Below are 9,792 nucleotides of genomic sequence, written 5' to 3'. Positions count from 1 at the left end.
TTCTCTAGTTGGTGCCTGACAAAAGTTCTCCTACATGAAAATCCAGTCATATTTTAATATTATATTTGACTATTACCTTATTTTATTTATGTACTGGATATGAATATCAGTTTGCCAACTCAGGTGAAAGAAATATAACTACATAGAAACAGATACGATGCCTTCAATCTGTCAGGCTGCTAGAAATTTAATATCAACTTTGAGCTAAATTCCAAGGCCATTTGTGAATGGCATGGGGTTTGAGAGGTTTTCTGGTCCTTGAGTTAGCTGTCTCTGTAGGTATCTGTTGAGAAATCCATCACTTACTGGTCCTAGGCCATGTTCACGGGTCCACACGCATTAGTGCAAAGATGTCTCTGCTTTCTGTCAGTGAATTTCTGCACAATACTTGAAGGCTTAGAGTCATTCTGTTCCTGCTGTGAACACATGGCCATCTGTGAATTCTGAGGCTGTCCGTGACCTTATTTGCTCAAAGCTACGTTCCCCCAAATTCAGTCTTTTTCACACTACATAAACAATTTTTTAAATTCATGGTTTCTGACATATCTGGTACCCTCAGTATTATTATAACTTAGTACTTTAATTTAATTAACTGGAATTGATTTTAAAATGAAACTTTACTACAATAAATAGAAAATTAGTATCACTTGTCATAAAGAAAAGCAGCCACTAACATAAATTATATGAAACCCAAACAATGTCATTACATTCTACGTGCATAACATCAAGTCACAGCCTTCTTAGTCTAAACTTAAGCAATAAAACCAGAAAGACTATGCTTCAATTTGTGTCAGGTTGTAAGAAAGGAAATTAAATAGGTTAGTACTTCAAAAGTATAATCTCATTGCTGTTGACATGTTTATGTTTAGAGGTAGGGTGTGTGACAGGGAAAGCACAGGCCTGGAAAGCCTGTTATATAAGTCACAATCAGTGACTAGCCGCGACCAGAGAGAAGTCCTCTTACTTTGCGGACCTTTGTTCCTTCCTTCATAAAATATAGAATTCCATCAGCCCAGACCGCCCTTTGGCGCAGCACCTCCTTTCCCTCCAGAGTCGAACTACATCCCCCCACAATGCACCGCGCGCGGCGCCAGAAATGCGATCCGCCGCCTCCCTCAGCTTTCCCTCTGTCCCTCCTACAACTCCCACAAGCCCCCTCGGCCCCGGGCCTAGGCCGGGCCTCGGGTGGAGGCGGAGGCGGAGGCGCGGGAGTTATGGAGGGGGCGGGATCTGCAGGGAAGTGCGTCAGAGAAGGCGCGGGGAGAGTAGGGTGCTGTGGTCCGAGCTTGAGGGTGAAGCTGGCGGAGCAGGAGGATGGGCGGTGAGTGAGCGGGGTCGGCGTCGCTGGGCGGGGGTCGCGTAGCCGTTGGACGTTTCCAGCAGTTTGAAGAGGGGTCGCTCCCCGGGAGGGGCCGGAGCCGGGCGGGTTCCGAGCCGCAGCGCTGCGGTGGGGTTTTTCCTTCGGCCGAATGGTCTGGGGAGGGGCCTGGTCGAGTACCTGGGGCCCCTGGCCTGGGGTGGCGCAGGACTGCCGGGCCCTGGCCCCAGCTTGCCTCGACCTCCCCCGGCTCGGTAGTGCGCCCTGCGAGGTGACAGAGCCAGTTGTCCGGCCTGGCAACAGCCACTGACGGTGCTGGGACCTTTTAAGGTCATTTGAGAGCACCAGGTTGAAAGAGGATTAGAAAGAATAAGAATACAATACCAACTTCTGGAGTTATTGTTAATCACTGTAATTGCCCTGATCTCTTCTGTGTCACACTTCCTGTCTTCCAAACTCAGCAACCCCAGTTTGCGAGAGCCTGTTTTCGTGCGCCTTTGTAAGGTGTTTGGTGCGGTCACGGTGTATACTTGCAGTATTTGACTCAGCTTGATCCGCCTTGAGTCATTTTACTGCGGCCATTTACTACTGCCGTAGAGCCCTGTCCACGCCTTGGGAGTGTTCATATTTTGCCTAATTCAGTTTTCTTTCTGGCTGAGGAGGAATCATTTAGTTTGCAGATGAGGAGATTCAAAAGTGTAAGGAATGGGGAGAGTAGATAGGAGTGGAGAATTTGGCAGCGTAGGGGAGTTTTCCTTAGCTTCCATAGATTAGGAGCCGATTGCTATCTAGCATTATTATATGTTACTGTTCTCACTGCTCTTCTGCGCACCTGAACAACCTTTCTGTGTGGGTTAACAAACATCTCAACTATGCCTTCCAAGTAGCTCCTGACTCTTAACCTTGTTTTTAGAAGATTTTCCTCCTCAGGAATCTGGGAGGAGCCAATTTTCTCAGCTTGCTTTTCCTACGCCCGTTTCACTCTCAAACCCAGAACCCTTAATGCTCTGCAGCTTGAATAAAAATTCAGTCTGTAATTAAAAATTTATGTATGGTACACTGCTGACTCTGAGCATGTCTATTGTTTGTATCTGTAATGTGTATGTCCATTTCAGTGTTGTCTGTTTTAGTGTGCAGGTGATAGACTAGAGAACAAGACCTCTGTCTCCGTAGCATCCTGGGTATGTGAGCATTCAATAAGTACTTTCATGATAATGAGTTTTATTTTGAACTTAATTAAGAACATGTTTGCCTTTATTTATTTTTATTCTTTAATGATTATACATTACTTTAAGGGTCAAGGGGTGGGGAACAGGATAAAGGGTGATTTTGAGATAATTCCTTTCAAAATAATCTCTGTATGTCCTTGAAGTCTAACTTTCTTCTTTCTCCAACTTTTAAACAGAGCAGTCTGAATGCCAGAATGGATAACCGTTTTGCTACAGCATTTGTAATTGCTTGTGTGCTTAGCCTCATTTCCACCATCTACATGGCAGCCTCAATTGGCACAGACTTCTGGTATGAATATCGAAGTCCAGTTCAAGAAAATTCCAGTGATTTGAACAAAAGCATCTGGACCGACTTCGTTAGTGATGAGGCAGATGAAAAGACTTATAATGATGCACTTTTCCGATTTAATGGCACAATGGGATTGTGGAGACGGTGTATCACTATACCTCAAAATACATACTGGTATAGCCCACCAGAAAGGACAGGTATTTCTCTTATTTTATTCTGTCTATTTACTCAATAATAAACAAAGTGATGTGATGATGACCCAATTATGTATAAGCAGGTTTGTGGGTTTTTTTCTCTCCAAAGAAATAAATCTACATATCTCTTCTCTCTCTGCCCAACCACCTTCTCTGCCCAACTTCTATGAATTACCATGATACTCATTAATATTGGTTGGATAAGTAACTGTCCTCATCATGGGAAAGCCATTTTAAATCTTTGTACTTAGTAAAATTCTTTTTTTTAATTTCACATATGTCATGAGGAAATAATTGGAAAGGTACATAGGAAGACTTTAAATATTTGGTAACTGGTAAAAGAGTTAGTATCCAAATCAAATCAACAAATATGAATTGATAGTCTTTTTCTGTGTTAGCTGTGTTTTGGTAGTTATTATCATTTGCCCTGTAAATCTTAGAGGATATAATTTGACCAACTCTGCATTCAAATTGTGCATGTTTTAGGCTGTTTTATAACAATCTTTATCTAGAGTTTGTAGGTTAAAAATATGCATAACAGAAATAAAAAAATATATAAGAAATTGTCTGATTTATTTTGCAAGCATTAACATTAAAAAATTTTAATTTCCAGTTATTAAAAGGAAACTTTAGAGCTCTAAGGAAAAACTTTACAATTTGTTTCTATTTATGACTACTTCTATTGATCACTTAGTGGGAAGCACTGTATTCAGATCACAGCATAACAATTACCATACATCAAAAGGACAATCGTGATTATATAATGGGAAAAAGAAAGTAGGTGGGGTCTGGGGGGATTGATTGAAATTAATTGTAAAGTGTTCAGTTCTACTTATGAAAGCATAGGAACACTTGATGTTTGAATCTTACCAATCATTTATCATTCATTCAACAAATACTTATTACATGCCTCCATATTCCATGTAACACATCAGGGAAAAATACAAATATCTTTAGTCCTGGGGAGCTAATGTTCTAATAAGGGGTGCGGCAGTAAACTGAATAAAAAAGTATAATGGCATAAACAATAGTTAATTATATAGTATGTTAGAAGATGACGCATGCTATGAGAAAATGCAGCGAAATAAAGGGATTTGGAATATGTAGGGAAAGGGATATTGATGGGCATAGTTAATGATGTTCAGTAGTATAGGCAGGATAGGCTTCAACAAGATGTCACTTGAGTAAAGACTTGATTAGGAGTTGGCTATATGGAAAGCTGCAGGGGGAATCTTTCAAGTTGGAAAGAACCACAACTGCAAGGCCTTATGGTGGGAGCATGCCTGAAATATTCAAGGACCAGCAAGGAAGCCACTGGGCTGGAATGGAGGGGGAGGGAGAGTTGAGAATGCTGTCAGAAATCACTCTGGGAATAGGGCAAACTTTGCAGGATTCTGTAGGCATGATAGGGGCTTTGGGTTTTTACTCTGAATGTGATGGAGCATTGTGGAGCTTTGAACAGAGGAGAAATGATCTGGTCATCTAGACAGATGTGTTGAAAATAGGCAGTAGACAAAGGTGGAGGCCAAGAGGCTGTTGCACTAATTCTTGTGAGAGGATTGTGACTGAGACCATGGTGGTAGTACTGAGCAGTGAGTGGTTGGAGTCTAGATAGGTTTTGAAGGTAGACTCACTAGGATTTCCTGGTGGGATGCATGTGGGGCAACAATGACTAAAGTTTCTGGTCTGAGGAAAAGGATGGAATTGTCATTACCTGAGATGGGAACATGGCTGGGGGAGTAGGTTGGAAAGAGAAAATCATAGTTCCTATTTATTTAAGTCTTTGTCTTCTCCTCCTTCCTAGTCTTCTTGCCTATCTATTCTCATTCATTTTTATTGCTCCTACTTTTTTTTTTCCTTCCTTGTGCCCATGTCATAAGCCTACTGCTTAGAACCACTGGCATCCATTGGGCATCAGTGAATCCTGTGTGTCATTCAAGGCTAAAGAGGTTGCTGTTCTCTGGAGACATCTTTCTATATCACTTTTTATTTCAGAGAATAATTACTGAAAGAGATTTTTGTTAAATGTTTATGATTAAAACAGCAAGCAGTCATTGTTATTCATGTTCCAGAGTCGTTTGATGTGGTCACAAAATGCATGAGTTTCACGCTAAATGATCAGTTCATGGAGAAATTTGTTGATCCCGGAAACCACAATAGTGGGATTGATCTACTTCGGACCTGTGAGTACATTGATCTCAGCAGTACAGTTGGGGGAGAAAGGAAATAAATTTGCCATTCATTGATCTCTGTTGTTAGAACAAGATGAGTCAGTACAATACATCAACTTGAAATAAGATCTCTAATGGTATCTCAGTGAACTCTGTTCTGTTGATAACATATTTTAAAGTTAGATACGTACTTACCAAATGGCAAATATGAAGTTGAGAGAAGCAGTGAATACATTGGATGACGGAATCCAGACCTCCCCAAAAGATGTTATTAGTGGGCCCTTTTAAAGAGTAAATTTAATAGAATAAATAATAAATTCCTATATTTGAGATAAGCATTTCAGTTACCTGAGTTCAGATAGGGATATGTGAAAAAAGTTGACTATAAGCTCTATGTGAGTCAAGGGTCAGGGCTACCAAAAATGTTAATCCCGTCTTAGGAGGTAGTAACAAAAGTATAGATACCAAAAACAAATGAAAGTATTTATTAGGAGCATTCTGTTCTTTGATGGTCAGACTACCTAGGAAATACTGTCTTCAGATTTGGACCTAATGTTCAGGCCATAGAGACTTACTGGAGCTGGCCCATAAGAATGACCATGTCATGAGAGGAAGCATTGAATAAATGGCAAGTAGAGTTGACCCTTGAATAATGTAGGGGTTAGGAGCACTGGCCCGTTCATGCAGTCGAAAATCCATGTGTAACTTTTGACTCCCCCAGAGCATAACTACTAACAGCCTACAGTTGATCAGAAGCCTTACCAGTAACATAAAACAGTCAATGGAGACATATTTTGTGTGTTATATGTATTATATGCTGTATTCTTACATAAAGTAAAAGAGAAGCTTACTAAGAAAATCATAAGGAAGAGAAAATACATTTACAGTACTGTTCTATTAAAAATCTGCATGTAAGTCAGCCTGCCAGTTAAACCCGTGTTATTCAAGGTATTCAGTTTTGTATTGCAAATATATAGGAGGAAGTTTATTACTAACAGAGTTTGAAGGGAAGTTGAAGAAAAGACTTTTATCTAGTTCCAAAAAGTAAAACTAGAACTAGAGGGTAGAATTTGGTTTAGAGTTGATATTAATACATTACTAATAATTAAAATAATGTAAAAATGGAAGGGGGTGCTTTGTAAAGTCATCAGCTTTCTTCCCATGTTGTTGAGGGAATTTATGATAATTACAACTGCCATTTATTGAGTGCAGAGATCCTCTGCTTTGTGCTTTATGTATATTCTTTCAACAGGTCTTTTACAATCACCATTCATCTCCTTCTTAGGCCTGCCTTGCGACCCTATAAGGATGTAGATTCATTTGTATGTGGAGCTAGAAGGTTTTGCTTCAAATGCTGGCTCTGCCACTTACTGTGTTACCTTGTACAAGTTATTTATACCTCCTGCCTCAGTTCCCTCATTTATAAAATGGAGATAATAGTACATCCTTCATAGGGATTTTGGGAGGATTAATACACAAAAGATGTGTAGAACAGCGCCTGACACACAGTGAGCCCTCAGTAATTGTTAACTGTTAGTGTCCTTTTACTTTTATCAGGTGGCCTCCTTTTGAACAAAGTGCTTTAGAAAAGGAACTCCAATATTGAAGTATTCCTTTCTCACTTTTTAAAAAAAGATTTAAAAGTGTATATTAGAGAAAGGGAGAGAGCGAGCATGAGCAGGGGAGGGGTAGAGGGGGAAAGAGAGAGAATGTTAAGCAGACTCCCACGGAGCGTGGAGCCCGTTACCAGGCTTGGTCTCAGGACCTTGAGATCACCACCTGAGCAGAAACCACGAGTGGGTGCTCGGCCGACTGCACCATCCAGGGGCCCCTCCTTTCTCACTTTTTGAGAAAAGATCTAATTAGTACATGAAAGAAGTTGCCATTGTGAGAAAACTGTCTGAAATCATGGTAACATATCTTTTTTTCTCTTTTTCAAAATCAGATCTTTGGCGTTGCCAGTTCCTTTTACCTTTTGTTAGTCTAGGTTTGATGTGCTTTGGGGCTGTGATTGGACTTTGTGCTTGCATCTGCCGGAGTCTCTATCCCACCATTGCCACAGGCATTCTCCATCTCCTTGCAGGTGAGTCTTGTCATCACGCTTACCTTTTGTTTTCTTCCTGGTTTCCACAGAGGCATAATTCTTAAACATTCACACATTGTTGCCCTGTCTGTTGCCTCAAAAGCTCTTACTGTGCTCTTATCTAGTTATGTTTTGTTTTCCTCCAAGGTCTGTGTACGCTGGGCTCAGTGAGTTGTTACGTTGCTGGAATTGAGCTACTGCACCAGAAGCTAGAGCTGCCTGAGAACGTGTCTGGTGAATTTGGATGGTCCTTCTGCCTGGCTTGCGTCTCAGCTCCCTTACAGTTCATGGCTTCTGCTCTCTTCATCTGGGCTGCTCATACCAACCGGAAAGAGTACACCTTAATGAAGGCATATCGTGTGGCATGAGTGGGAAGCTGCCTGCTTTGCAATTGCCATTTTTATTTTTCAATATTACTATTTCCCCTTGTCTCCCCCCCCATTGTTTTTGATTGAGTTCTTTTTTTTTTTTGTGGATATAACTTTTATCCTGAAAATCCATTCTATTTATTCATACAGACAGTTGTTTCTTAATACCACTAAAATTTATATGGATTATTCTGAATGATTCCATCTTTTAAAAACTAATCTAGGTTCAGAGTCCAGACAGCAAGAAATGGGTAGACACTTGGCACAAATTTGTGAAAGAAAACTGATAGTGGGAAATTGACCCAAACACATCCACTGATGTCTGTTAGACTTTTCAGTAAATAACTGTCAATTGAACTAGAAACCTTTTAGTGTCTCTGAGAAACATCTCATCGTGGTCAGAACTTACAGTCACTTTGCAGTTGTAGCTAGCCAGTCAGCCAGAGCATTAGTGCTATTTTCAAAGACTTAAGCTATATAAAATAAGGAGATTATCTAAGATCCTTTCCCCCAAATATTGGCATATAGCTTTATTCAAGGTGAAGTATGGCAGCTGTTTATCCATACTGTGTCTGTCTACAAGAAAGGAAGTGAAAAATACAGTGTTTACTTGAAACTTTAACTTTGTAACTGCAAGAATTCCAATTCAGCCAGACAAGAGGATTAACCTTATTTTACTTTATCTTTTTTTGTATTTTTTTAAAACTCTCCTTAATATGTCAATAGGATTTTCAGTACAACCAAACCATTTTGGATTTTTGCTCCTTGCCTCTTCACACATCAGACTTATTAAGAGTGCTTTCTTTCTAACACTACTTTGGGGTCACAGATTAAAATTTTCCAACTGCTATCTATTTATTCCAGCTCAGTACCATGAAGAAGTGTCCACCATAATGACCCTCCGGAGCTAGGAAAACTACCACAAGACCTAAAGCTTTGGCTGGTCATTAACTTCCAACTATGGTCTTTATTTCTTGTGGTGAAATGATGTGCCTTTCCTTGCCTAAATCCCTTCCTGGTGTGTATCAACATTATTTAACATCTTCTAATTCAGTCATTTTTTTATAAATATGTCTATAAACATTGAACTTTAAAAAATCTTATTTATTTATTCCATTGCTGTAGCACTTGACAGATTTTAAAAAATGTAACTTAGTAATTTCTTACAATATCCTAAATCTGTCTTTTTTAAAAAATAAAAAATGAGAAGAAACTCAATTGTGTATAGTGTCTGAGTTGATTTAAATCTCAGTATTTTAGGATAAAGGAGTACAGTATTCTGAATGAGTATCTCTGTGGTTCTTTGGAAAATGCCTTGTTTCTGGGGTCTCTGTTTTATCTTCCAAATAATATGGTAACCCCTTGCCCCCATTAGCAAACAAGAGCCTCTTTATCCATTGTGTTTCAGAATTTTAGAAACATATTTTCAAAGTAGTTCTGTGATCTCTATGTGTCTCATTTAATGTGGCTAGATTTTTAAAAAGTCACATAATGGCTGTGGATGTTTGTGTCTGTACAGAAATCATCAAGCCTGCTTCTGACTTAAAGCCAATGCTACTCTGCAGATGACTGTTGCCCGTGCGGTTGCTGCTTACTCACTTTTCTACCTCTTCCTCGCTCTTGAAGTTTCGTTGCCTCAGCACCTTCTGTGGAAGGTAGAAGAGCTAAGTAAACATACAAAACACTTGTGCATGGGGTCTTAAAATTATTGACCAACATGACATTTTTGTATTGGGAAGATACTTATTTTGGACAACGTCCCTGCCTCTTGTCACCCCAAAGTTGTCTGTGACTGTCAGTCCAACACCAGCCTTTAATATGCACTGTGGAAACACAGTCACTATTGGGCTGGGAGTTACAGCCTCACTGGTAGCATCCTGAAACATGGAAAGCCAGCACCATAAGCCCTGCTGTTGCATATGTGTTGTAGTTGATAATTCAAGCACATTTCAAAATAGCTGAGGTCATCCTGTCTTGCGAAGACTTTTTTCTTTGGAATGCATAGGACTGTGTTTCATTTGATGTGAAAATTAGTTTTTCCGCTCTCTCTTGTTTCTAATTAGGTAGAACCGTGTGAAATTGCTGATATTTGACCATTTTTGTTTAAAACTGATAATCAAAAATCAGTGGCAAGTAAAGT

General features: G+C 39.8%; 1 protein-coding gene across 2 annotated transcripts; it reads left to right on the top strand.

The window, feature by feature from the left end:
- Positions 1-1,167: 1,167 nt before the first annotated feature.
- On the top strand, positions 1,168-8,870 carry CLDND1 (claudin domain containing 1). Of its 2 annotated transcripts, none has more exons than XM_008701965.2 (5): positions 1,168-1,321; positions 2,724-3,033; positions 5,082-5,213; positions 7,147-7,284; positions 7,432-8,870. In XM_008701965.2, exons 2-5 carry the CDS (start codon positions 2,742-2,744, stop codon positions 7,650-7,652), a joined length of 783 nt encoding a protein of 260 aa, XP_008700187.1. In that variant the 5' UTR covers positions 1,168-1,321; positions 2,724-2,741; the 3' UTR covers positions 7,653-8,870. The 2 variants fall into 2 exon arrangements, with proteins under 2 accessions (XP_008700187.1, XP_008700188.1); XM_008701966.2 differs by having other exon boundaries at positions 1,169-1,321; positions 5,103-5,213.
- The last annotated feature ends 922 nt before the right edge of the window (positions 8,871-9,792 follow it).

Source organism: Ursus maritimus, unplaced genomic scaffold (genome assembly GCF_017311325.1).
Source record: "Ursus maritimus isolate PB19 unplaced genomic scaffold, ASM1731132v1 scaffold_4, whole genome shotgun sequence".
NCBI lineage: Eukaryota > Metazoa > Chordata > Mammalia > Carnivora > Ursidae > Ursus > Ursus maritimus.
This window is presented reverse-complemented; position numbering and strand designations above follow the sequence as displayed.

Bases quoted from the DNA above. Each gene is read 5' to 3' on its own strand.
- CLDND1 (XM_008701965.2), top strand. From the start codon at position 2,742: ATGGATAACCGTTTTGCTACAGCATTTGTAATTGCTTGTGTGCTTAGC. The intron at 3,034-5,081 runs GTATTTCTCTTA...AACAGCAAGCAG, and splicing joins TAGCCCACCAGAAAGGACAG to TCATTGTTATTCATGTTCCA. The intron at 7,285-7,431 runs GTGAGTCTTGTC...TTTTCCTCCAAG, and splicing joins CATTCTCCATCTCCTTGCAG to GTCTGTGTACGCTGGGCTCA.